Genomic DNA, 27,592 nt, shown 5'->3' with positions numbered 1-27,592 from the left:
CTGAGGGCACACATCACCCTCCCTGCAAACCCCAGCCTAGATTTAAGGAGCCAGGCTTTGGAGAGCCCCCAGTGAGCCATCTCAAGGGAACTGAGGATATCCTGCATGCCTGAAAGCTGCATGAGGGGTTAATTCAAAGAGCCTAGAGCTGAGCAGCTCCCAGCCTCTACCTATGCGTGTGGGACTGGGATTGAAACCCCTGTGCAGTTTCCTGGCCGGGCTGGAAGGAGCTCAGGGCTCTGCTTCCGTTTGCTCTTCGCAGGTATCACCTGGGGCTGTCTGAGGTGCTCTGAGCCCTTCATTTTGGGCAGAGTGGGGTATCTCTAGAGGGGCATTTTGGGCAGAGCACAGCCCTTCAGAGGGGCAACAGCAAGTAACAGCAATGTGCAGTGTCACTTGGCTCACTGGTTTTGTATCCCAGCCTGGAGCTGCTTCACAAAGGGAAGGAAGGGACCCAAAAAGACCAAGCTGTCCAGCCAGAGCTTGGACAGCTCTGCAAAATCTCACTTTTACCTGCTCTATCACCATCACAGCAGCCAGTGCTGGGTGCCTTTGCTGCCCCGCCAGAGCCCCCAGCAGGTACCTGCCCCAGCAGCCCCATGGCCCTGGGGTGTGGCTGAAAGGTGGTGGAGCAGGGTTGTTTTGTAGGGGCAGAAATAGGGGATTTGTGTGTTGTGACATGAACTTCCTCATAAAAAAATTCTGTTCAAATTACTGTTCAGCTTCCCTCAAATGAAAAATGATGGGGAGAGTAGAGCAGAGCATCACAGCTTTTGTGATCCATCTGCAATGGCTTCCTGGTGAGGACAGGTGTGAAAATAAAACATCTAACTGAGGAGCTACCTTCAGGAAAAGCAAGTTTAACTGAGATGGTGAGAATAAAACAGAGTGTTTATTTTGCTCACAACAGCAGTGAGGGATGAGGGTTGAGCAGGGTTTGCTCTGGCTGTGCTGCAGTGCCGTGTTTCCCAAGCAGGACGTGGACACAGAAGGACACCAAGGACCTTCTTGGGCTGCCCAGGAGCCAGCCCAGTGAGCAGCTGGTGTTTCCTGGGCACTGTGCACCCCGTGCTGGGCTCCTGCCAGCTGGAGAGCCCGGGCAGTGCCCGCAGCCAGCGGGATGATGGGCTGGATTGACCGGGTGGTGCCCCAGCCCCCGGTGCCCCACGTGGCAGAGGAGAGCCCTGTGCAGCCAGCCAAGGTGAGCAGGGAGCCAGCCTGGGGGGCGATGGGGACACCGTGAGCATGGTGAGAGGTGCCTGGTGCCTCTGCAGCATCCCCAGCAGGGAAGGGGGCCGGGATGCATTCCTGCAGGAGCATGGGGAGTCCCCGGGGTTTGCAGCCACCTTTGAACAGGGACAGTGTCCCCTGTGCCTCATTCTCTGACTCCTCCAGCCTTTTGTCCTGAAGGCACCGACAGGAAAGGCTGCTGGCGCCACAGATGCTGCTGAGCGGGCACGCACGGAGGGTAAGCCCCACATGGCTCAGGCTGCACATCAGTGCTCCTTTACCCTCCTGTCCACTCCTGCCTGGCCTCCTGGGGCTGCCAGAGTGCTGACAGGAGCTTGTCTTATTTTCCCCTGCTGCTATTGAAGAAACAGAAAAGAAAGTGACCTTTGTGGCTTCTGAGGACTCGAGTTCTGTGTTTGACAGGTACAGCTCCTGCACCCTTTGTGCAGCATGATTTGCTTGGGATTTTGCTTTTTGTTGGGGATGCCTTGGATGGCATTCCCAGCTTGACTCACCCCTTTCCCTGGCAGTGTGGGGAGCAGTGTGCTCTCCTGGCTCTCCCATGGGCTGGAGAAGGTGATTCCCCAGCCAGCCCCAGCCCCAGGGCTGCAGGCACTCGGGAAGAGCTTCGAGACAAGCATCGACGTTGCTGATGAGGTAGGAGACAGATCTGGGAAATGGTTTGGTATGTTTGAGCTTCTGCCTCTTCTTACCTTTTCTTTTTCCCTTCTTATCACTCTCCTCGTGTAACTGTGAGCACTAAACCTGCCCTGCATGGGTTTCTACCTTCATGCATCCCTGGGAAAGGGCAGGTTTCCCTCCCCACCCAGTGGGGTGATCCCTCTCTTGGGCTATCAGGTTTTCAGACAATATGTTTGGCTTTTCAGACAGAGGTCCAGGTCATTGGGGATGAGGACGACGATGGTCTGGGTAAGGAGAGCTGGGAGTTTGTAGTGTGCAGCATCCTGGGACTCCCCATCCCACCCCCCGGCTGGTGACACCGGCACTATTGTCCCCTCGCGCTGGCTGATGGGGACACCTGGAGCTGCCAGCAGTGCAATTCCCCATGCCCACAGCAGCGCTCTCCTTGCAGAGATAACTCCCTTCGATGCCGAGGAGGACGCGTCCGAGGGGGAGCTGGAGAGCGTCCCGGAGCAGTGGTGGGTGCCCGGCCGGGATGGGGGATGCGGGAGGGCAGGAGGGAGCAGGATGAGCTCCCCGGAGCAGGATGAGCTCCCCGGAGCAGGATGAGCTCCCCGGAGCAATGGTGGGTGCCCGGCCAGGCTGGGGGGTGCAGGAGGGTAGGAGGGACCAGGATGAGCTGGGAGATGCAGGAGAGCAGGAGGGAGCAGGATGAGCTCCCCGAGCGCGGCGCTCTCCCCGCAGGGCAGGACAGCGGGTGCTCAGCTGGCTCTCACAGGGCTTCGAGAGGATTCTGCCGCAGCCAGAAGGGATGAAAAAGCCGGAGGTGAGCGCTGCCGAGCTCGGGAGGAGCGGGGGCTACCGGGCAGAGAGGAGAATGGGGTGAGCTCCTTGCCTTCATCCTCTGCACACCCCAGCTGGGACCTTGGGGAGGAAAACCCAGGGGAATTCCGCAGAGCACAAAGAAACCTCTGGGTGCTGTCCCGGTATTCCTCCATCCTGATGCAGGGAGGACCCTCCCTTTGGGACTGACGGGCTGGGGTCAGCAGCGCTGCTGTCTGGGTCAACTGCTTGTTGTCAGGGCAGTGGGGCTGAAACCAGAGCAGTGATGTGTGGGGCTGAGCATGAGGGGCTGAGCATGTGGGGATGAGCATGTGGGGCTGAGAATGTGGGGCTGAGAATGTGGGGCTGAGAATGTGGGGCTGAGCATGTGGGGATGAGCATGAGGGAGGAGCATGAGGGGATGAGCATGTGGGGCTGAGCATGTGGGGCTGAGCATGTGGGGGTAAGCATGAAAGGCTGAGCATGAAGGTCCTCTTGCGCTGGGGACATGTCCACTTGGGCTGGCCTGAGGCCGCGGGCAGTGCTTTGCCACATCCATCCGTCCCTCTGTCCCTCTGCAGACAGAGCCGAAGGAGAAGAGTGAAGGCGCGGTGGAAGGTGAGCGATCTGATCCTCTGGGCCTGGCTGGGGTGGGCTGCCCTCGTCTCCATGGCCGGGATTCCCTCTGTGCCAAGAGGAGTGAAGGAGGGGTGGGGACACAGGTCCCAGGGGTGGGGACACAGGTCCTGCCATCCCTGCACAGCCCCACACAGCCTGTGTCCCCATGTGCCCATGTCCTCGCCCAGGCAGGCTGCCAGGGGAGCCCCTGAGGCCTGTCCCTCCACGGGACAGGGTGGCCCTTCTTGGCTTGCTCCACTTCCCAACGATTTATGACAGCTCCATTGCCAATCCTCCTTCTTTCCAATAAACCTGAGCAGGCACAGAAGGGACTAAAACCCAGGCGAAGTCGAAACCCAGCGCTGCAGGCGTTCCGAGTGCCCCGGTGGCAGCGAAGGCAGCGGCGGCCCAGGCCCGGCCGGAGCCGGGGGCTGCCCTGAGCCCTCAGCCCGTGGGTATGGATGGCACCAGGTAACCACCATGGCACCTTCTGCCAGGCTCTGGGGCCACAGGGACAGCTGAGGCTGGAGAAAGGCTCTGGCTGCCAGTCCTACCAGGGGTTTCTTGTCTGCAGCATGTTCAGCTGGTTTGTCCAGGGGCTGGAGAAGGTGATGCCACAGCCGGTGACCAGGGAGAAGCAGGACACACAGGTAGGCTGACTGATGGACAGGGAAAGAGCACGGGAACACCACATCCCTGACAATCAGGGCGTCCCCTGCCCTGCAGATGTCACTAGGTCAGTGCTGGGACCTGCTGTGCTTTGGGCTGTCACCCAGTTCTGTCAAGAGAACAAGTCCCCATGACCTGCTTAGCTGATAGAGGCCAGTGTTTGGCTTCTGTGCAGCAGGAGATCCTGTAGCATGTGCTTTCTTTACTGTTCCCTTGCCTTTCTATGCAGCCCTGGCTGGTGTCCAGGCTTTGGCATCTCATGCAGGTGTGGTCCCAGCTCTAAGGAATAGCAGCAGCAGCTTTACAGAGCTCTCCTTTCCTTCTCTCGCCCCCAGGCAAACTCATTTACGTGCTCCTGAGCAGGATGCTCGTGCCATGGCCAAACCATCCAGCTTGCCACAAAAATGGGGTATTTAGAGTGAAAGGGCTACCTGTACTGAAAATGGGGCATTGAGGGTAAAAATTAAGGGTTACTGAAAATGAGCAGTGTCTCGTGGTTTCCTTCTCCTCTTGACAGGGAGTGCCCACCGCAACCTCGAGTCCTGTGGAACAAAGTAAGTGATGGCTCCATTTCTCCATGATGGTTTGACTGCCAAGCTCATTATTGGCTTGGGTTACTGGGAAGAGGGGTCACTGGCATCTTTATCCCCTGGTCTGCCCTGGGTGCCACCTCAGGAGCCCCTGGAACCCCCCAGGGAAGCCAAGGGAGGTTGTTGACACTTGAGAAGAGGGAGCTGTTGCTGAGCTGTGTTGTGGGCTTGGTAAAACTCAGGCTGAGGGAGTCTCCTGGTGCAGCATCCCACACCCTCAGGTCCTGGGATTTAGTGCTGAAATCAAGGTCTGTCCTGAGCTGTGCTGGAGCTGGAGGGATTTGATCAAAGAATTACAAGGGAATTCAAAACTTCTGCTTTCTTTCTTTCTTTTGGTGTTTGCCAAGCCTGGTGTGAGATGTCTAGGAAGGTACCCCAGGAAAACAAAATGCTGAGATTAGATGTTTTAGAATGGAATCTGCATGGTTGTGGGAAAACCTGCAGGGTTTGCACTGCTGTGTGCCCATGGAGGGCATCAAGCACCAGCTCTGCAGGCAGGGGGGGCTTGGCTCCCCACTGCAGCCACTTTGAGGGATGCTGGGCAAAATGCAGAGCCACAGCTGCCCCTGTGGATGGTCTGGGCAGGGTTACACACCCCTGTACAAGTGCTGTCCCTTGAAAGGAGTGGCTGGTTGGGCTGTGGGAGCTGCTGATGGCAGCAGGGACAGTTGAGGCACATGGAAAATGAACTCCCCCAGGGATATGCTGGGAAGTTGTTCCCGCAGGCCAACAGCCCCTTGGCAGAACCTGAGAGAGGGAAATCCTGGGGGAAGGCATTTCTCCATGTGTTTGTGCAAACTGGAGCCCTGTGTGCTGCCATGGAGCTCGGGAAGAGGCAGAGCCAGGGATGCTGCTGGGTGTGCTGGGTGAGCACAGCCCGGGTGCCCAGCTGGCTTTGGTGCCTTCAGGCATCTCCAGGTCCCTTAACTGGCCCAAGGAAGGGTCAGGCAGGAGATCTGCCCTGGCACCAGCCTGCCAGCACGCTCATTAATGTTTTCCTTCTCCTTTTGTTTCAGGGGGCAAAGGGGCTTAGCGCCTCTGAAACAAACGGAAAACAAAGACCGTGGCAAACCAGCCCTTCCCACACCCCAAAGAGACCAGCCTGAGGAGAAAGCACAGCTGGGGAGGACAAGCAAAGGGGAATCTGCAAAAGGTGTCCAGCTCCTTCCCAGCTGGGGCAGTGGGGACCCAAGGCTGGCACAGGGACCCAGCCCCAGGGCTGTCCAACTTGGCTCCCTCTTTGCTCTGGGAATTGGAGCTGCTGCTTTTGCGGGATGGCGTCTGTGAGATGGGAGCTATAATTTACAGGATGGTAGAAAAGCATCACTCAGGACACCTCAGAGGCAGAAAGCCTCTTGCTGCAGTCTCCCAGCACTCCTGGCCCTCTCAATGCCCCCACAACATCTGAATATTCACCCCAAGACCCCCAGCTGAAATCTCCAGGCTTCTTTGAGACAACTTCTGCCTCTGGGGTGTAATGTTATAAACCTCTTGAAGCTCTTGTCATCTCCTTGTTGCTTTTCTTCCATAACTGAGTGTTTCCTCCCAGCAAGTGGAAAGGGCTCTGATTTGCAGCAGCAAATCAGGAGGGTGAGGCTAATCTCTAGGTGAATAGATTGGAGTTAATGGTTAAACATATTTGCCCAGGCTCTTCTTCTGAGAGAACTTACCCCAGACTCTCCTTACCCCCAGCTATGGCTGCTCCCTCCTGAAGCTGAGAGCTTCAGCACTACCTGCAGCAGCAGGAATGTCCCAGCAGGGAGGGGGTTCCAGGGGCTGTCTCCAGCCCAGAGGTTGCAGGCAGACATGGGGGGTGGGAGCCCCTACACCCCAGGTTTTGGATACAGACCTTGGAGCAGCAGACTGGTTTGGGTTGTGAGTGACCTTTGAAGATGATCTGGTCCAACTGTCCATTAGACAAGGTTGCTGCAGGCTCTGCCCAACCTGGCCTTGAACACTTCCAGGATGGGGCAACCACAGCACACTATTCCTTCCTTATGTCCAATATGGATGTTCCTCTTTCAGTTTAAAACTGCTGCCCTTTGTCCTTACAGACCCTGGTACAAAGCCTTTTTCCATATTTTGAATAAGGCCCCTGATGTATTGACAGGCCAGGTTGAGATCTCCCACTGTTGCATCTCTTTAGGATCATCCAGGCAACTCTAACAATAAGTTGTGAGCCAGGAGACCCCTTGAGATCAATCCCTGCGTTTAAAATGAATCTTGCTTGTACCAGGACAGTTTTAGTATTTACCACATTTTCATATAATGTATCCAAAAGCCATGGTGTGCTTTAGAAGCCATTTCCCTGACTGCTGCCCCATGTTTTAATTAATGGAGATCCAGAGGGAATGGGCTGAAGGCATTGTGGACACCATGGGGTGGGTAAACAAGCCATAGATATGACACTGCCTGGGTTTCCTGCCTTTCTGTAGTTCAGTTTGCACGTTTCCTATTAGCTTTGCTGTGGATATGTAAGTTTTGCTGTCAGGCAGACCTCAAAATAAACTGGTTTTCCAGCGAGCGGATGTGCTTCCTCCTCCTGTTTCTCTGGTGTGAGCCTGACCTGGCAGGATGGGTACCCCTGGGACATGGAGAGGGCTCCTCCTGGCGCAGACTCCTCACTCTGCAGCTGCTTACAGCCCCCAGTAACCTGCTGGGGGTTTTGCCCCAGAGATGCTGGGAAGTGCTGTGGGGATGTTCCTTGCCTGGGAGGGTGCTCAGAGTGGGCAGCACATGGTGCTCAAGTGCTGTGATGGGGGCTCTGGGTTGGGTCTTGCAGATCCAGGGCCCTTGGGCTGTGCTGGGACAGAAATTCACAAAGGGGAAAGGGCTGTGGGCTCTTCCAGATTGCAAAGAGATCAAAACATGGCCTGGAGATGGGCCAGGGCACTGCTGGTGGAGGAGGCTGCGTGTGCAGGGCAGCCAGCACTCATCTGTGTGCAGAGGATTGTGGCTTTCACAGAATCACAGCATGCTTTGGGTTGGCAGGGCCCTTAAAGCTGCACCACCCCCCTTTCTGTGGGCAGGGACATTTCCCACTAGACCAGGTTGCTCAAGACTTTTGTGGGTTTTTGGCTGTGCTTGGCAGAAAATGGGGAATTTTCTTCTTCCTTCTGCAAAGGGGCCCAAGGTACCTGTGCAGCCCAGCTCAGGGGTGAGGCTGTTGAATCAGGGACAGAAAGAGAGACTTCAGTCTTCAGGTGGATCAGAAGGCCCCTTTAATGAAAGTTGTGGGTCTTTTATAATGTGACTCACTAAGGTGATCCTTGATTGGTCTCAAAGTAGAAACATCTCACACTGTTGGTGTACTATGAACAGCACACTGTGGGAACCATAACTATAAACAGTGGTTACAGAAAGAGAGATAATAACTGTTTTCATTCTTTTCCTCTACAATTCCCAGACTCAGCCTGGGAGAAATTGTCTCTGTTCTTTCTTGGACTGAACTGAGAATCTCCACACAGGGGCAGCAGGGCTGCACAGCTCTGGGCAGGCTGAGAGCTGCTCCAGCACTGCCCCACTGAGCAAACCTGGAAGACCAAGAAGGTCTTCCAAGGAAGGTCTTCCTGGAAACCAAGAAGGAGCAAACCTGGGACCTGCCCTGGCCTCTGGAGAGCCTGCTGCTGTCCCTGTCCCTTCATCACCTCCCTCTCCCCATTCCTGTTTCAGTTCATGCAGCCCCTGGGGAGCAGGAGGAAACCCATCTCGTCCTGGAAGAGATGGAGGACGGGCAGATGAATGAAGAGATGACAGCCTGGGCTCACCAGGCTGAGCTGCAGGCAGATGCTCATTCCCTTCCCACCATACAGGAGGAGCCTCAGGAAGAGGAATCCAGGTAGGGGAAGGGAGATGCTGTTGATGGGCCAGTGTGGTGGCCATGGGAGGGGACAAGCCTGTCCCTGGGCATCCATCCTTGCAAGGGCTGGTGCTGGCAGCCAAAGTGTGTTTCCAAAAAGGGGGGATTCCCCAGCAGGATCCAAAAGGTGCTTGAGCAAATATCTTTTTCTCCTGATGTCTCAGTTTTGGTTAGTACAGAGCCGCGGGAGCAATGCTCACAGTGCCCTGCAGAGGACAGGTGAGGGAGGCTCTGCTTGGGCTCCTGTGAGTAGAATTTGGCCCCAGGGTAAGAGGCTTTGGACCTTGTTCCCAGCAGTGGTGCGTGCAGCTGGAATGCCATTCAGAAATGGAAATTGTCCCTTTATATTTCGCCCTTGCTTCTGCCATAGAAACCCTGCTGGGTCTGCCCAAGGGCTGGGCAGTGTGTTCAGAGCTGGGGGGCTTCAACTCATGAGCTTCTCCTTTCCAGAATCTGTTTGTGCTCCCCAAACACTGCCAAGGGGGATGAGGAAAAGGAGGAGGAGGAGGAGAAGAAAGAGGAGGAGGAAGAGAGGAAGAAAGAGGAAGAAGAAAGGAAGAAAGAAGAAGAGGAGGCGAGGAAAAAAGAGGAAGAGGAGATGAAGCAAGAGGAGGAGGAGAGGAAAGAAGAGGAGATGAAGCAGGAGGAGAGGAAAGAAGAGGAGGTGAAGCAAGAGGAGGAGGACAGGAAAGAGGAGGAAGAAGAGAGGAAGAAAGAGAAAGAGGACAGGAAAAAGGAGGAAGAGGAGAGGAAAAAAGAGGAAGAGGAGAGGAAGCAAGAGGAGGAGGAGAGGAAAAAAGAGGAAGAGGAGAGGAAGAAAGAGGAAGAGAACAGGAAAAATGAGGAAGAGGAGAAAAAGCAAGAGGAGGAGGAGATGAAGCAAGAGGAGGAAGACCGTAAAAAAGAGGAAGAGGAGAGGAAGAAAGAGAAGGAGGAGAACAGGGAAAATGAGGAAGAGGAGAGGAAGATAGAGGAGGTGGACAGGAAGAAAGAGGAAGAGGAGAGGAAGAAAGAGGAAGAGGAGAGGAAGGAAGAGGAAGAGGAGAGGAAGATAGAGGAGGACAGAAAGGAAGAGGAAGAGGAGAGGAAGGAGGAGGTGAAGAAGAAAGAGGAGAAGAGGAAAAAGGAGGAGGTGAAGAAGAAAGAGGAGAAGAGGAAGAAAGAGAAGGAGAGGAAAAAAGAGAAGGAGAAGAAGAAAGAGGAAAAGAGGAAAGAGGAAGATAAGAAAGAGGAGGAGCAGCAGGAGAGTGCAGAGTGAGTGGCTCCTGTTGCCTTTAGGGCTTTGTTGGAAACGAGTGTGATTGCAGCTTTTCTTTCAAGTGCATTCTCCAGCTGGAGAGGCTGAAACAGCCATGGCAGAGCAGAGCTCCCAGCGTGGCAGGATGGACAGGGATGGGTGTGCTGGGCAGGGATGGCTGTGCTGGGGATGGGTGGCATGTCAGGAAGGATGGCAGGAGAGAGGGATGGCATGCGGGAGGGATGGCATGCAGGAAGGATGGCGTGAGGGAGGGATGCAGGAGGGATGGCATGTAGGAGGGATGCAGGAGGGATGTCAGGCAGGATGGCATGCAGGAGGGATGGCAGGCAGGAGGATGGCATGCAGGAGGGATGGCAGGCAGGAGGGATGGATGTGCTGGGTATGGTTGGCATGAGGAGGAGATGGCATGCGGGAGGGATGGCAGGCAGGAAGTATGGCATGCAGGAGGGATGCTTTGGCCAACCGGCTGCCCCAGGGCTCGCTGCTGACGCGGCACCTGGTGACAGGAGCGTCTCCTGTGACTCGGGCTCCGTCTCCATCGCGGCCGCCCGTGGCAACCGCAGCCCCTCCTGCGCCTTTGGAGGCGGGAGCAGCCGGCTCCGGAGATGGGCTGTGCTTTTTGAACAATGCCCATTAATTCGGGGCAACCGGGATTGTTTTGAGTGTTACAGAGCTGAATGTAAAGACAGGATTATGTGTTGATGCTGCTTCATACAAGTAGGTACAATTTTACATTTTTTCCTGTTGTAGAAAATAGCCGAGCTCTTGTGGAAGGTGGTGACTTTGGTCTGGATGGGATTGGGAGACATCTTTCTGCTCAGATTAGTAGTTTGCTCTGATTTCACATGAGATAAACATTTAGGGATTTATTACCTAGCACTACAATATTATTCTGTGTTAATTCCTCTAAAGTAGCTAGATTTTCAGGAAGAAGCTGAAAACACATGATTACTCACTGTCAAGCCCATATGTTTGTATTTCATAAAAATCTGTTCCTGGAGCTTCACTGTAGAAACTTGAGCTTCAGTTGTGGGGTGAATGAGATGCTGCTCCATCCTTCAATGTGTTTGTTTACTGGGAGAAGAGAGAGAGAGACCAACAGGTTTTCTAGTTTAGGATGGAAAGATTTGTGACCACATTTGAAGGGAGCATAATTTTAAATATTAAGGGGGGAAATTATTAAAAATAACAATACAAATATTTTCATGCATTCAGCTGTCTTTAAATTCTCATTAATTCAAATCCCTGCTTTGCATTTCTTGCCAGGAAACAGCAAATCAAGAGGTAAATGCACAAAGTAACATTTGAGGTGCTTTTATTTCAGTTATGAAGTTATATTAAAGCAACAAAATCAGTCTTGAGAGTCTCTTTGTCAGAATGGTGGAGCTGAGGCCTGTTCTTGCTCAGGAAGGAAAATGAGAATTATGTGTCCTGGTGGTGTCTTGCACAGGCAAACGTGGGATTTGAATAGTTCTTGTGGGAAAGCCTTGCCTGGAAATTAGATTTTGGCTTTTTATTTGTCCCATTTTAATTATATGAGAAATGATGCACAGGAGGAGAAACATTCTGCCTAGATCTTTCTGCCTCTGCAGTTTCTGCTCATGCCCATGCAATGCCCTGATTTATTCATCACCTCTCACCTGGTCTCCCAGGCAGTGTTTCTTCTCTCCCTTGCAGGCCCCTGCTGCAGCCTCCTTGTCCCCCTGCTGATGAGGGTGTGGATGAAACCTGCCTTGCCCAGGAGGCCCCCAGGGCTGAGCAGCTGGAGGAAGTTGAGATAAGCAATCTGCAAGGTGCCCCTGTGCAGGTACAGCACCGCTCCCTGCTCGGCTCCCTGCACTCAGCTCTGCTCTGCCCTGGGGCTCAGAGCTTCTCTGGGGGCATGCAGTGCCCTGGCAGGGGCAGGCTGGGCTGGGCACAGGCCACGCTGCCCACCTGGGTGTCCCCATCCCTGAAGCTGGGCAGCAGAGGTGGCTGTGGGTGGAGAGAGGGCTCCTCTCACCCTCAGGAGCGGGCGCTGAACAGGCTGAGAGTCTGAGAGGAAGGACATGGGGCAGCCAGTCGAGCTGCCAAGGCTGCTCTTTCACTGACAGAAAGGGCTTTTTCTCCTTAAAATGGCTTTGTTTTCATTTTGAAGGTGGAAGAGGAGCCAGCTGAAGCTGCTGAAACTGATGCTGAAGGTACAAGGGGTAGCAGGAGGGTGCCAGACTGGGGTGGAGTGAGGCAGGGATGGGGGGAGAATCCAGCTTCTCCTCTCCTGCTGGCAGGGAGCAGGGAGCTGCCTTCTCTGCAGCCTGCAGGGGCAGTCTGGGCTGTTCACAGGGTAAAACATCCCCACTGTGCTGTGGGCACAGCACAATGGCAATATTGGCATTGTCTGCAGCTAGCTCTGCATGTACAATGCTTAGTCCTCTTGATTCAGCAATCCCTGATGTGAAATAAGAGTTTCTCCTTCAGCTGGAGGATGTAAAGGGATAAAAAAGTATTTTCTCTACCACTTTTCTCCCTTTGGGAAATAACCAGTGGCATAAAACAGATTTTAATATAATATTTTAGGAAGCAATGGTTGGTAATGAAAATTAGGTGGTGAGTTCCCATTGCAGCCTGACTGAGCAGAGGCACATCCTGGCAGAACTCCACTGGCATCAGGAAGTTGCTCAGGGAATGGCTTGCCCTCACCCCTGAGATTCTCTGCATGCAGCCCTTGCAGAAGGACAATGATGCTGGAAAATGCTGATTTGTCAGGAACTGTAGTGATAGGACAAGGAGTGATGGGTACAAATTGAAAGAGGGAGAATTTAGGTTAGATTATTAGGAAGAAATTCTGCCCAGTGAGGGTGGTGAGATACTGGAATATGTTGCCTAGGGAAGTTGTGGATGCTCCAACCCTGGCAGCACTGGGTAAAGGGTAGCAGGAGATGTCCCTGCTCATGGGACACAACCTTTAATGTCCCTTCCACCCCTTAACCTTCCATGACTCCATGAAAAACATGAGCTGGGATGCCCAGCACTGCCACCAACCCTGTGAGCAGCAGCAGCAGCCCCAAACCCGGGTCAGCCCCACATTCCTGCAGTGCCACATCCCTCCCTTCTCACACAGCCAGCCCCACACCCCTCCCTTCTCACAGCCCTCTGTTCTGTTGCAGCTGCAGATGCCTTGTCCCTTGCTTGAAGCTCCCAGCAGCTGCTAGCAGCATGGCCAGGCGGGCCCAGGACGTCGAGCTCTTCCAGCTGGTGCATGACAAGCCCTGGGCTGGCAGGGCCCCCTCTCCTGCTGGCCACGGGGCTCTAGAGCAGCTGCCCAATGTCCCCAATGTCCCCAGCTGCCGAGCCCCTGCTGCCACCCCTGTCCTTGTCGCCAGCAAGCCAAAGGCTGGACTTGTCAACCCCAATTTTTGCACTGAGGAGCAACGCCCACTAGGTATTAGAGATGTTGGCTTTGATGCCTTGTGTAGCTAGAGGGGTGCAGGGGGGTTCCTGGAGTAGTTGCTTTTTTTGTTGCTTTCTGGGGGGGGGAATAATAAAAAAAAATAAAAGTATGCTTCATGTTGCAGCACAGAGGCTGGGGAACAAAACCCATGTGTTTGTCTGCTTCTGCCTCATCACCATGTGCCTTTTTAGCCAAGCCTTGAGTGTGTCTGCAAATGCTGTGTTTAGAGCTGCTCAGAAAGGCTCTCCTGAAGGAGCTGCAGGCAGAGGGTGCAATTTCACCACACACAGTTTTCTCTCCAGCATTTGTGCAGCCTGCTCATGCTAAGGAGAGGCAGGTGCAGGTTTGCTGCTCATGGCTTTCTGCCTTTTCTGCAGCTTTGCTTTGCTTTGTTTTTCACCAGCAAGCCGAATTCTGCTGCTTTTCCTTACATGCAACAGGATTTTAACTTTGCCACCCAAACAGGCATTTTCTCAGGCTTTTAATCCAGCCACTCTGATCCCCTAGCTTCACACCATGATGCAGGAGGAGGTGCATGGGGTCTCTCAGATGTGTGAAAAGAAGAAATCCTGCAGGAATTAAATTTATTTTGTTAAATAGCTAAGAAAGACATTACACTTCACAGCCAAGTGACTGTGGGGTCTGGCCCCAGTTCTCCTTTGAACAACTGGCATCTTTCTTTACCCATCATAAACATCCAACCTTCCTGCTTCTGACCTTGCCTGTGGCAGGGAGCAGTTATTACCTCTGCAGAAGAAAGAAGCCATAAATGCTTATTGTAATAGTGCCTTATTCTGCCTGAAAAGCCAACACTGTGTGGTTCAGGGCTGCCACAATCCATGTGTTTACATTCAGAAGAACCAGGAGAATCTCTACACCCTGGGAGGCAGGTTTGCCACTGGAAATCCTGGGTTCCTGCATGGCACCTGCAGCTGGGAATCCTCATTTCCATGGTTTTCCAAACCACAGGAGCCCAACACTCAGATGGAGTAGCTGCAATCACTGCAAGCTGGGCAAGCAGAAGGGCAGCAGATGGCAGCTCTTAGACTGTTAAAACTGGGCAAAAAAAAAGGAAAAAAAAATAAAAAGATAAAGATAAAGAAGTGCTCCAAATGCTTAGGAGAAAGGAGAGCCAGGCAAGAAGGGAAGGGAGGGAGGAGGAGAGTCCTTCCCACACTCTGCAGGGCCTGGGGGCAGCTCTGGGCTCTGGGGAGCCGTCCTGGCTGCAGGGGGGCCCTGTGCCCCCCTCACCTGCCATTGTTGTCCTTCCCCTCGGAGCAGGTCACCCCCCCACCGTGGAGATCAAGGATGTGGACAGCCCAGAGCGTGCTGTGGAGATCCACGGCACCTATGGAGAGCTGCCTGCGGCCGGCGCCCCCAACCTGCTGGCCGTGCCCGGCGCTGCATCCCCCAGGTACGGCAAACCCCAGGCACAGCAAACCCCAGGCACAGCAAACCCCAGGTACGGGAAACCCCAGGCACAGCAAACCCCAGGTGCAGCTCTTCAGGGCACAGCATCCCCCAGGTACAGCATCCTCCACGTACAGCAAACCCCAGGCACAGCAAACCCCAGGTACAGCAAACCCCAGGTACAGCATCCTCCAGGTGCAGCTCTGCCCAGGCACAGCATCCTCCAGGTACAGCAAACCCCAGGCACAGCATCCCCCAGGCAAAGCCCTGCCAAGGCACAGCATCCCCAGGTATGCCTCTGCCCAGGCACAGCATCCCCCAGGCACAGCATCCCCCAGGCACAGCATCCTCCAGGTGCAGCATCCCCCAGGCACAGCATCCTCCAGGTACAGCTCTTCCCAGGTACAGCATCCCCCAGGTACAGCTCTTCAGGGCACAGCATCCCCCAGGCACAGCATCCTCCAGGTACAGCTCTGCCCAGTGGTCTCAGTTCCCCCTGAGGCTGCCAGCACAGGAACATTTATTATCCACGTTTATCCATGTGGAGATGCTCATTCCCAGCAGATTTGGACAGTGCTGTGTGTGCAGTGGGTGTCACCCCAGTGCACAGCAGAGGAGATGGCCAAAGCTTTGCCTCTTGTTTGCATTTTTAAATTAAATTTTGTTTAATGCTTTTATGGTCAGGGACAGCCCTGTGTGTGTGTGCTCCTGGAGATGGGCTGGATCCCCAAGCCATGGGCATTCCCATTTGTCTCTGTTCCCAAGTTCAGAGCACAGAGGGTTTATGTGCTGGATATGAGCCTGCATCTTAAAAATAATCCATTTTCTTCTTGTATTTTTGCTTTTGTGTTTGCAAGCACATCTCCCCTGGGTTTGAGCTTTCAGAGGAGTGGTGGAAGCCCCATCCTGCAAAGTGTTCAAGGCCAGGTTGGATGGGGCTTGGAGCTACCTGGCCTAGCTGGAAGGTGTCCCTTTCTGAACTAAATGGTCTTTTAAGGTCCCTTCCAAGCCAGATCATTCAGTGATTCTATGCTTGGAGAGAGGGAGGATTAAAACTGAGCTTATAAATTTAGGCTGGAGGAAGCTGATGGATTTTTTTCTGTGGTGGCACTAGGTTTGTTTGAGGCTCACCCTTGCAGAGGATTCAAAATGAAAGCTAAAGTGGGATTATTTTCTGTGCTGTAAACCAGGTGCTGTAGTCATTCTCACTTAATAGTTTGGTTCTTGTAGTTTTTGCTCCTGAAGGAGCAAAAAAAAAAAATGGCAAAAATGTCCACAATCCAGTCTGTTGAACAGCTAAAAAATGGCAAAAATGTCAACAATCCTGTTGAACAGCTAAAAAAAATGGCAAAAATCTGGTCTGTTGAACAGCTATTTATACTGGGACAGCAGAGCCCAAGGCTTCATGTAAAATACCTGTAGTGAAAACACAGACAGCATTAAACACATTTACAGTTACACACGTGAGCACATAAACCCTTCTGCTGGGTCCAGGGAGTGCCTCAAAACAACACTGGGTATTTCTAAAAGCAACGAACTCCCATTCTCCTACATAAATAAATAAAAATTAAATATTGTGAGGCAGAAGGGAAATGCTCATGTCCTGCTGGTGTTTCCAGAGGGAGAAGACATAACTCTGCATTGAGCAGTTATCTCTAAATCCCTTCTACTGCCACAGCCTGGAGTTATTTCCTACATGGCTCTAGCAGGGCCCATTTCTTGGGAAATGAAGGTTCGTCATTCTTGTTCACCTGCTCCACCTCCCAGCAGGACACACCTGGGAGCCAGTGAGCTAAAGATGGTGGGTTCACAGCATTTGAATCCCATTTGACTCCCATTCCTTTGGGAGATTGGTGCTGGCAGGATGCTCCCTCAGCATCCTCCTCCTCCTGCTCCACACACAGCACTGAGACATTCTGTGCCTTGGCCAGTGGGATCTGCACTTGTGGTGGCAGGAGACAATTTCCTCATCACAGCTGGAGCTCTGGGCTTGCAAACCAGTCTAGATTTTTGCTGGGACTGCTACCTTCCTATTCAGCTTCCCTTCTGACACCTTTTGTGCCCACATGTAAGGAAGTCACCTGAGAAACCCATCTGTGCCAAAGGGAGCCCCAGCTGAGTTAGGACACAAGCTCTGGGTGCTCTGGTGCACTGTCCTCGCCCCTTGAAGTGCAGTGCTGTGGAGCTGTGGCACTGGGGGCCAGCACAGGATGATGCCTGCCCTCTGTGCATCTTGCCAGGTACCCAAACTGAGTTGCAAAATGGGCCAGGTGGCTGCAAGGGCTGGTTGGTACTCAGGGAGGAGCAGGGCTCCAGCAGGAAAGGAGCAGGAGGCTCACTCCCAACTACTCCAGGCAATGTCACAAAAATTAGGGGAAACTGACCCTAGGAGGAGAAGGGGGAATGGAAAACAGGTCACGCTTGGGAGGAGGAAGAGGAAGGAGAGGAGCCAAGCCAAGCTTTGGTGTCTGTGTTTGTGTCTGCAGGAGAAGGCGACTGCTCCCAGAGGATGCTCTGGACAGGGGGCTGGTGAGCCAATCCCCCAGCCAAGGGCTGGGCTGGGACCAGGAGCAGAGGGAAAGGTGAGAAATGAGCCCAGGGGCTCCAGATCAGCCTGGGGTTCACATCCTGGGGTTCACGTCCTGGGGCTTGGGTGGAAATAGCAAACACCCCAAATATCCTTTGGGATGCCAAAGGGAGAGGGAGCCATGCTAGTTTGTGTTCTTCTCAGTACACAACACCCAAATAAACACAGGTAAATCCTAATTCAGACGCTGTAGGTTAAAGAATGGGAATAATGACTGGGTCATGGGGCTGGGAGCAACCTGGTCTAGTGGCAGGTGTCCCTGCCCATGGCAGAAAGGTTGGAATGAGATGAGCCTTAAGGTCCCTTCTAACCCAAACCATTCCAGGTTTCTGTGACCCTGTGAACCTGCCCTGGCCTTTCCTTTCCCTTCTAACCCAAACCATTCCGAATTTCTGTGACCCCATGAACCTGCCCTGGCCTTTCCTTTCCCTTCTAACCCAAGCCATTCCAGGTTTCTGTGACCCCAATAACCTGCCCTGGCCTTTCCTACCTCCATGCAATGCCCTCTGGTGTCCCCCAGCCTGCCCGAGCGCATTGGCTCGGCCTCGAGCCTGAGCAGTGCCATCATCAACACCCGGCTGCAGGAGCTGGTGAGGCTCTTCAAAGAGAGGACTGAGAAGGTGAAGGAGAAGCTCATTGACTCTGATGTCACCTCAGATGATGAGAGCCCCGTGGCATGTGAGTCCAGGTGGGGATGGGAGTGTTTCCCTGGTGGGTCCCTGTACACGCTGTGGTTTCTGGCTCCTGTTTTATTAACAGTTTAAAGACCTTAAGAAAAACTGCAGTAAGAAGATATTTTCTGCCCTTTGAAATAACTGTGTGGCCTCTCCCAGCTCCCAGCAAGCCAGCACCTGCAGCAGCAGCAGCGCCTGCCCCAGGAGGGGAGCTGGAGGGGGACAAACCTCTGGGGGATGATCACTACTGCGAGATGCTGTGCTGCACCTTCAAGCGCCGGCCCTGGCTGGAGCACCTCAAGAGTTACCAGTTCCCCAGCAGCATTGACCCCCTGACCAGTGAGTGATGGGGCACAGCCTGGGCTGGGGGCACCTGCTGGGACTGGGGGAGAGAGGGTGATGAAGGGGGGAGGAAAACTAAGCAAGAAGCAACTTAGTTTTTTCACTAAAGCTCAGACTTTTAAATTCCTCTGCAAGGCACAGGCTTTCCTAAATACTTCCAGCTGTGGGTGTCAGGAGCAGGACTGGGCATTCTGCTTTCCCTGTGGTGTGGGTACGCCCCCAGAAAATTAAAATCACAAAAGAAGATTCCACTGCCTTGTGGCCACCCCCCAGAAGCCCAGCTCCTTCCTTAGTCTTTCACACTCCCCAGTCCTTTGGAAGCCTCTGGGATCAGGCAGCCAGCCACCAGCTCAGCATGGCTGGAGGGGAAATACAAAAACAGGGAAGTTGGAGTTGTGGGAGCAGAGCAAAAGCAAATATAACTGAATACAGCAAAGTTAGAAGAAGCTTTCTGCTAAAACATGGTGTGTTCTGTGACCAGGGGTGTTCACTCTGTGCTGGAGATCAAACACTGTCACCAAGAGACTTCCTGCAGGTTTTCCATTGTGCTGAGGGCAGGCCAGGGGATGGAAACCCCTCTGTGCAGAGGATTCCCCCAGAGCAGGGACGTGTTTCCAGCTGATGGTGGTGCTGTTCCCTATGTGCAGATCTGATGTACGTGCTGTGGCTGTTCTTCGTGGTCATGGCCTGGAACTGGAACTGCTGGCTGATCCCCGTCCGCTGGGCCTTCCCCTACCAGACCCCAGCCAACATCCACTACTGGCTGCTGGTGGATTACCTGTGTGACCTCATTTACCTGCTGGACATCCTCATCTTCCAGACCCGGCTGCAGTTCGTGCAGGGGGGAGACATCATTGTGAGTGGCAGGGCACTGCACCCAGCATGGGCACCAGCTGGGCACTCCCACCCCATCACCCTGAGGGTGCTGCTGGACCCTGAACTGAGCCCTCTCACCATTGCCATGGCCATCAGGTGCTGCTGCTCTCTGAACTGAGCCCTCTCTCCATTGCCATGGCCATCAGGGCTCTGTCCACTCCCAGACACCACGAGCATCTCTCCTGGCACTGACTGGACAAACCAGCAGTCTTTTTGTCTGCCAAACACACCATTTTTCCCTATCAAATCAGTCCCATCCTCTCCAGTACTGTATGGCCTTCCTGTTTCTGGGCAGGGATGCCTGCAGGGTGCTGCTCCAGGGGGTGGCTCTGCCCCTGGTGAGGGGCTCATTGACTGACCCTTGTCGTGCCAACCTTGGGCACGGGTGTAACAAACTCTGGGGTTAATTTTTGGGAGCACACCAGGCAGGATGTGTTAGCAATTACAATCTGAACACACAGATCACTCCCTTGAGATAAGGCAAGCCCTTGATTTCATTTCCATATTCAATTAAACAAACTGAAAAATCACACCTTGAGGGTGCAGCCTTCCCATGCCCATGCAGATGCCCAGACAGGCAGTTTCCCTGCTGATTTTGTGATGCTGGCACTGTGATGTGCTTTTCCTGGGATGCAAAATCAGCACAGGATGTCCCAAGGTAGGATGGGAAGATGGCAAACAGCCAGGAATTCTCTGCTTGCTCTTCCCCCTTTCCAGGCACAAAGGGAGCATCTTCCCTGTTGTGGTGCAGAGAAGGAAAGCCAGGCATGATCACACTGGCCTGTCTTTCCTTTCTCTAAGCAATAATCAATATTCCTCTCTCTCTCCCTCCCGTTCCCTCAGACTGACAAAAAGGCCATGAAAGAGAACTACCTGCGGTCACAGCGCTTCAAGGTTTGTCAGCATTGTCCTTATTCACCTGAACCTTTCACCTGCCCTGTGGGTTCAGCCCCACCCCAGGGCCCCTGCAGCTCCCCACAGAGGTGTCTCCTGTGTGCATTTCAGATGGATGTGCTGTGCCTGCTGCCCCTGGATTTCTTCTACTTCAAAGTGGGTGTGAATCCCCTGCTGCGCTTCCCCCGCTGCCTGAAGGTGAGCCAGGGCTCACAGGGCAGAGCAGCAGCTGCACAGGGCACAGAGGGCTCCTCTGCTGCCTGGGTGAGCTGTGCCTGCTCACACCCATCCATGGTGACAGGAGGATCACAAAATGGAGAGGAGTTTTGTCCCAAAGGCTTTGCAGGTCACACACTTCATTTCAATCCTAAATCACTCACGTTTGACTAGGAGGGCACTGAAGGATGGAGACAAATCTGCCTGTGGCAGTCCACGCTGCAGAGGGGCTGCAGGAGGGAAATGAGGGGCAGGGGGGTTTTATGGGGAGGGCATTCTCCCAGGGGAACCTGGAACATGCAGCTCTCCTTCTCCTCCCAGTACATGGCCTTCTTCGAGTTCAACAACCGCCTGGAGGCCATCCTGACCAAGGCTTACATCTACAGGTGAGGGCCACGGGGGCAAGGAGGGAGCATGGAATTGCTCTTTGCCCCTGGGGAGGAAGGTTCCCTTCATTCTGCACTTGTTCTGGGCCCCTGACTTCTTTCCCTGCTGTGCCTGGGCTGGCTGAATGGACTTTGGCTGATGTGGTGGGACATGAGGCTCCCAAAGCCTGCATGGGCAGGATCAGCTCTCCCCAGCCCACAGGGGCAGGGGGGCTGGCAGTGAAGGAGAGCCATCAGCAGATAAACTGCTTTTCCTGGCACTTCTGGGGCTGCAGGAGGCAGCAGCAGGGTTGGGGTGCTCTGTCACCTGTGTGGTCACCCCTTTAGGCTCCCACTGATCCCAGGGGGGACCTGACATCTTTCCCTGTCAGATCTCATCTCCCTTCCTGCTCTCTCCTGGGTTTCTCTGCAGGGTGATTCGCACCACTGCCTACCTGCTGTACAGCCTGCATGTGAACTCCTGCCTCTACTACTGGGCATCAGCCTATGAAGGACTGGGCTCCACCACCTGGGTCTATGATGGGGAAGGAAACAGGTACAGCCCAGGGCTGGGGGTCTCACACAGCACAGCCTGCTGGAGCTGGAGCAATAAGGGAGGTGTTGGGATGCAGCTGGGTTCATGAAAACCCCTGAAGGAAAGGGCTGGGAGTGCCAGGAGAAGATGTGGAGCCAGGGAGAATGGCAAGGACAGCAGGGATGGGATGTGCAGTAATACACAGTGCTGCAAGGTGAGGCTGCAGCTGGGCAGAAGGGGAGAGCAGCTGCAGGTTGAAGGGACTGAAGTGGGATCCTGGTGCTGGGAAGCAAAGGAATGCTCCCTGGCCAACCAGGAGACATTCAAAGCATGAATCCTGCTCCTGTCTGTGCTGACTGCTGCCAGGCTGGGATGGAGGAGTGTCCCTGTGTGTCCCTGTGCCCTGTGCCAGGCCCCTCAGGCCAGCCAGGTGTGAGGTGGGGACAGTGGCCAGCCCTTCCGTCACCATGGCAGTACCTGTGTTAAATGTCCCCTGTGCAGTCAGTGATTGATGCCACAGGCAGAGTCCTTGGCTCACAAGCTGAATGCCCACACCTGTGTTCATGGTGCTGCTAGAGAGTTATTTTGTTTGATATACAAATCTGTGTCCATCTTCAGGTGGAAACAAAACACCCAAGGGAATGCCCAATACCAGGGAACACATGTCTTCTCTTAAATGCTATTCCAACAATTTGTTCACAAACATGTTTTCCCCCCTGATAATTTCTAAAAGTGTAAATGTGGCTGAAAACATGTTGCTGCTTTATGGCAGAGGAGCAGAAACCAGGAGTAACCAGAGCTGAGCCTCCCAGGTGGAGGCTCCTGGAGGGACCATTGGTTCTCCTGCTCCTGTAGCATCTCCAGAAGCACCTGCAGGGGAGTCTGAAGCCCTGCAGTTTTTCCTTTTGTCATCCATCATTACTCTCAGCAGGCTCTGGCCTGTAAATCTGTGCTGAGGGGTGAAACAGAAATGCCTTCAGAGCTGCCTCTTCTCCTCCTCTTCTCCTCTCCTCCAGCTACATCCGCTGTTACTACTGGGCAGTGAAAACTCTCATCACCATCGGGGGCCTGCCAGACCCCAAGACCCTCTTTGAGATCGTCTTCCAGCTGCTGAATTACTTCACAGGGGTCTTTGCTTTCTCTGTCATGATAGGGCAGGTGAGTTGGAGTCAGAGGGGATTTACAGCCTCAGCTGGGGGTGGGTTTGGTGGGTTTGATCCACAAGTTTGCTTCTCTGGGTTTGCTTACCCCATGGGAAGGCCTGCTCAGCATTGGTGCAAGAAAAAAAGGATCTGGCAGATGTTGTTAGGGCTTGGCTTACATCTTTAACCTGCTGATGGATAAGTGATAGCAACCTAAAGTTCTTCTCCACCTCTTCCTTTCAGATGAGAGACGTGGTTGGTGCTGCTACTGCAGGACAAACGTACTACCGGAGCTGCATGGACAGCACCATTAAATACATGAACTTCTACAGGATCCCCAGGGCAGTGCAGAACAGGGTGAAGACGTGGTACGAGTACACATGGCACTCCCAAGGCATGCTAGGTGAGATCCAGCCACTCCAAGGGTGAACACCTGAATCTCATTTTTTTATCTGAATTGTTACTGTCAAACAGTACTACAGTTTGGGGGTGGAGGTTGGCTTATTGTAATTTTCAGTCTAGGGGCTTGTTTGCCCACATATGGAGTTTACAGACTGCCACTGGGTCACAGCAGCACTTTGGTGATTTGGGATCACTAACAGCACACTGAGCCCAGTGTCCCAGGTGCCCTGGAGAGAGGACAGTGACTGTCCATCGTGGCCAGAGGGTGTCCAGTAGCAAAGCTCACCCTACAGTGAGTCATCAGGCAGGAGCAGAACCTCTGTGCCCACCCTCCTGGACAGGAGAAATGCTGGTTTGGTGTCGGTGTGTGTTTCTGGGAGCCATCAGGGTAGGGATAATGCAAAAGGGGATTTTCCATCCCACTTCAGATTTAGACCTTCAGATTGCTGGGTGGGCAGAGGCTGGGGGAGACCCTTCTGTGTGAGCTGGCTCCTGCCCTCTGCCACCACAACCTGGGCTGCTTCCCCACTGCCACATGAAGGACACAGTCCCAAATGAAGTGCTGGAATCAGCCACTTTTCTGCTGTGTCTCACAGATGAGTCAGAGCTGCTGGTGCAGCTGCCGGACAAGATGAGGCTGGACATCGCCATCGACGTGAACTACAACATCGTGAGCAAAGTGGCCCTTTTCCAGGTACCCTCTGCAGCCCAGCCCTGCCTGGCACGGCCTGCCATGCCAGCACACGCTGAGGCTGGCGTGTTTTGGCTCTGTTTGGGCTCAGGGCTGTGACAGACAGATGATCTTTGACATGCTGAAGCGGCTCAGATCAGTGGTGTACCTGCCCAATGACTACGTGTGCAAGAAGGTAAGGGGACGCTTGGGAGTCACAGCCAGGCTGTGCAGGGCACAGGGAGAGCCAGGCCTGGCCCTTCACCCTGCTGGGCCACCTCCAGGGAGGGAATTTGGAGCAAAAACACCCCTGGCCTTGTACACAGCAGCTCTGAACAACAGGGGAAAGCTTGTTGGGTGTGGGGGTGCTCACAGGGGTCCCAGGAAGAGGGAAGAGATGAGGATCTGACTCCATGTTTCAGAAGGCTTGATTTATTATTTTATTATATATATTATATTAAAACTATAATAAAAGAATAGAGGAAAGGATTTCATCAGAAGGCTAGCAAGCAAGAAGAAGAATGATAACAAAATCTTGTGTCTGACCGAGAGTCTGAGACAGCTGGGCTGTGATTGGCCATTAATTAGAAACAACCAACATGGACCAATCACAGATCCACCTGTTGCAGACCACAGCAGCAGATAATAATTGTTTACAGTTTGTTCCTGAGGCCTCAGCTTCTCAGGAGAAAAAATCCTAAGGAAAGGATTTTTCATAAAACATCATGGCTACACAGTTGTGGTCTTGGGGATGCTGAGATGAGAATGCTCAGGAGTGAGCACCATCAAGACATTTTGGGAGCTTGGAGAGGGCAGTGTGGCCATGGGGATTGCCAGCAGGATGCTCCTTGGGCATCCATGAGGTGTCCCTGGCCAGCTCCCCCTTCCCTGCAGGGGGAGATAGGCCGGGAGATGTACATCATCCAGGCGGGACAGGTGCAGGTGCTGGGGGGACCCGACGGCAAATCCGTGCTGGTGACTCTGAAAGCTGGATCTGTCTTTGGGGAAATCAGGTGAGAGAAGCACTGTCAGGGAGCTGGGGAAATGCAGCCTGTGGGTGGGAAGTGGAGGGATCAGCAGCATCCCAATTAATCTTTGTGGCTGAGAGCCGTGAATGCTGGGCAGAGGCTGAGACACAAATCACAGCTTTCCTGCTGTTTCTGTCATCGTGTTGTCTTCTGCCTGGGGAGCTGGGGATGGTAAACAGGGGAATATGGATGGAGGAATGGGAAAATTGATCAGAAAAGGTGTTTCCCTTCCACGGGAATGAAAAGCCCTGCACCAGTTGTTAACACAGCAACACTGCTGCCTCCCCACAGCCCACCAGACACCAGACTGGTGTAAAATATTTACACAATATTTAACCCTTCAAACCCACAAATAATATTTTATACAGTACTCCATGCAAGGTTTCCCTTTATCATTCTTTAAAAACAGCACGATAAATCCCATCAGGGTGAAAATTAAACTCTGAGTCCCCTGAAAGAGAGAGGTGCAGAGGTGTAAAGGAGATTTGCACTTCTGAACCTGCCAACACAGGTGTTGATGTCTCGCATTGTCTCTCCCAGCCTGCTGGCAGCAGGAGGGGGAAATCGCCGCACAGCAAACGTCGTGGCCCACGGCTTCGCCAACCTTTTCATTCTGGAGAAGAAAGACTTGAACGAGATTTTGGTGCATTACCCGGAGTCCCAGAAGCTGCTGCGCAAGAAAGCCAAGTGCGTGCTTGGGCTGCTGGGCTGCTCCTTTCTAACCTGCGGGGGTTTAAAACCAGCAGAGCCGGGGCTCCGCAGTCTCGGGGGGATTTTCTCTGTGTGCGGAGCCCTGGGGATGCTCCCGGAGCGGAGCTGGGCTGCGGCCGCCGTCCCTCGGCAGAGGGCACCCGGGCCCCGGCGCTGAGCGGAGCCTCCGCCGGCCGAAACCCGCCTGGCACGGCGGCTGGAGCTGGGCACGGAGCGCGGCCAAAGCGCCTTCGCTTGAAAATCCATGTAAAGATTTGGTTTGGTTTTTAGCATCGCTCAGATTGGTTGTTCTGTCCTCGCTAAGACACACAAAGCTCCTTGTGCTGTTAACGCTTGGTTTCTCTGCATTATAAAATCCAGCTAACTCAATGTTCCCGGACTGACACCACCTCTCCCTTCCCGCGCTGCAGGAAAATGCTGAGGAGCAACAACAAACCCAAAGATGAGAAGGGAGGCCCCGGAGATGCGCTGGTCATCCCCCCGAAAGCTGAGACCCCAAAGCTGTTCCGGGCTGCCCTGGCGGCCACGGGGAGGATGGGGGGCAAGGGGCCCCTGGGGCGGCTCCGCTGGAGGCTGAAGGAGCTGCAGGAGCTGCAGGCGATGCAGGAGCTGCAGGCGATGCAGGAGCTGCAGGCGATGCAGGAGGCACAGGCCATGCAGGAGATGCAGGAGATGCAGGAGGCGCAGGTCAGCACGGGGAGTGCAGAGATCCGGCTTTGCTTCCTTAGATACCGAGTGTGCTCTCCCCACCAGCTCTGGAGTGGTTAAGGTGCCTTAAAGAACCCAGCTCAGGATGTTGGGGTCTGTCAAAGCGTGGGCAGGCAGGAAGGGGTGACCCAGCATCTCGCACAGGCCTTTGGTGCAGTGCCAGTGTTTTGCTACACAAAAGGGAAATACATTAAATATTTTCCTGCCTGTGCTAAGCCTGAGCCCAATTTCTAGCTAGGCTGTAGCCACAGATGAATGAATGTATCTTCTATCCTGCAGAGACAGGATAATTAATCATAATTATGATTAATAATTAATCAATGTATGAATCAATTAATCAATGCACCCACAGCCCAGCTGATGCCCCAAATCTTTCCCCAGGTGGCCAGGACAGAGGTGCCCACAGCCTGCAATGCCATCCTGCCACCTCTGCAGGAACCCCTTGCTTTTTGCCATGAGCAGCTGAAAAGGAAAATGGCCCTGTGCTTTTTTCCCCTCCTTTTTTATTTCCAGCTGTCTCAGCTAAACTTGTAAGGGAAGTTTTGTCTCCGTGCAGCCCCTGCTGTTGTTATTCTCAGCATGGAGCCAGGCACACTTATCACATCTGGATGTGCACAGGGAGGGAGGGAGGAGCTGCCAGGGAGTGCAGTGACCTTGGGCCTGGGTAAACACCAGGCTGATGCCAAGCATAGCTGCATTTCTGCAGCCCTCCAGAGGCTTGAGAAGCCTCAAACCATGTGTTGTTTAACATTAATCCATAACCAGTTAAGAGCAGCAGTGAGCAGGGGCACTGAGGGCTCTGAATGAGGGAAAAGAAGCCCTGAAACAAGTGCTGAGGGGTGAATAAACTGGAACTGACTCCACTGGTGGGTGAGCAGGACCTGCTGAGCAGAGGACGTCCCTCTCCTTGGCACATCCCTGGGGCAGCCCACATCCCAAAGGAGGACAGGGCAGGCTGGGGCTGCTCCCTCACAGCAGCTCTAGTGCCAGGTTTGGCCAAGACCAGCCCTTCCAGAGGCTTCAGGAGCAAACCAGGAGTGTGACCGTGTTCACAGGGGTCCCAGGAATAGGGGAGAGATGAGGATCTGACTCCATGTTTCAGAAGGCTTGATTTATTATTTTATTATATATATTACATTAAAACTATACTAAAAGAATAGAAGAAAGGATTTCATTAGAAGGCTAGCCAAGAATAGAATAGGAAGGAATGATAACAAATGGCCAGCTCACTGTGATTGGCTATAAATTAGAAACAATCACATGAGACCAATCCCAGATCTACCTGTTGCATTCCACAGCAGCAGATAATCATTGTTTACACTTTGTTCCTGAGGCCTCTCAGCTTCTCAGGAGAAAAAATCCTAAGGAAAGGATTTTCATAAAAGATGTCTGTGACACCAAGAGTTAGTGCAGAGGTGGGAGATCTCTGCTGTGCTCCTCTCTCTGTGCTTCTCAAGACATGCAGGATAGAATCCAGCAGCCCCTCTGGGGGCTGGCACCCCAGGATCTCAAGCTGGCACCCCAGTGCAGAGATGCTGTGCTGGAACCACAGAACTCTGCCCAGCTTTGCCATGTTAGGGGCAGTGGGCAAGGATCTGCTAAGGGTTTTTTTTTTTTGCCTCTTTTTTTAACTTTTCATTGCAGGGTTCCAGTGTCAGCCCAACTCCACTGAAGTCACCAGTGCACCAGAGATCTCCTGTCGCATCCCGCAGAGCACAAACCCGCCTGGGAGGAGAAATATCCTCAGAATCTCCTGATCACTCAGTCACCATCCGTGTGATCTCCACAGCAAGAGAGGATGAGGAAATCCTTGCTGCTGATATTTCAGAGAAAGATGAAAAGGAAGAAGAGCAATGAAAGAGCAGCAGGGCCCAGGGCAGGCGTAGGAGTGAGGCAAATGCCTGGGCCAGCAGA

The 27,592-nt window shown here is 53.5% G+C and overlaps 1 protein-coding gene across 1 annotated transcript; it reads left to right on the top strand.

Annotated features, from left to right (window-relative positions):
• The first annotated feature begins 1,120 nt into the window (after positions 1 to 1,120).
• On the top strand, positions 1,121 to 27,535 carry CNGB1 (cyclic nucleotide gated channel subunit beta 1). Its single transcript, XM_058813352.1, has 32 exons — positions 1,121 to 1,201; positions 1,411 to 1,460; positions 1,582 to 1,653; positions 1,761 to 1,887; positions 2,118 to 2,160; positions 2,324 to 2,390; positions 2,617 to 2,754; positions 3,276 to 3,344; positions 3,887 to 3,962; positions 4,499 to 4,535; positions 8,244 to 8,409; positions 8,881 to 8,956; positions 9,014 to 9,684; positions 11,366 to 11,495; positions 11,826 to 11,868; positions 14,400 to 14,532; positions 17,015 to 17,110; positions 17,636 to 17,793; positions 17,949 to 18,128; positions 18,779 to 18,987; positions 19,851 to 19,901; positions 20,013 to 20,099; positions 20,439 to 20,503; positions 20,916 to 21,038; positions 22,034 to 22,175; positions 22,403 to 22,562; positions 23,158 to 23,255; positions 23,344 to 23,427; positions 24,126 to 24,244; positions 24,800 to 24,946; positions 25,381 to 25,585; positions 27,323 to 27,535. Exons 1-32 carry the CDS (start codon positions 1,121 to 1,123, stop codon positions 27,533 to 27,535), a joined length of 4,116 nt encoding a protein of 1,371 aa, XP_058669335.1.
• The last annotated feature ends 57 nt before the right edge of the window (positions 27,536 to 27,592 follow it).

The sequence above is a fragment of the Ammospiza caudacuta genome, chromosome 13 (genome assembly GCF_027887145.1).
Source record: "Ammospiza caudacuta isolate bAmmCau1 chromosome 13, bAmmCau1.pri, whole genome shotgun sequence".
NCBI classification, from domain to species: domain Eukaryota; kingdom Metazoa; phylum Chordata; class Aves; order Passeriformes; family Passerellidae; genus Ammospiza; species Ammospiza caudacuta.
This window is presented reverse-complemented; position numbering and strand designations above follow the sequence as displayed.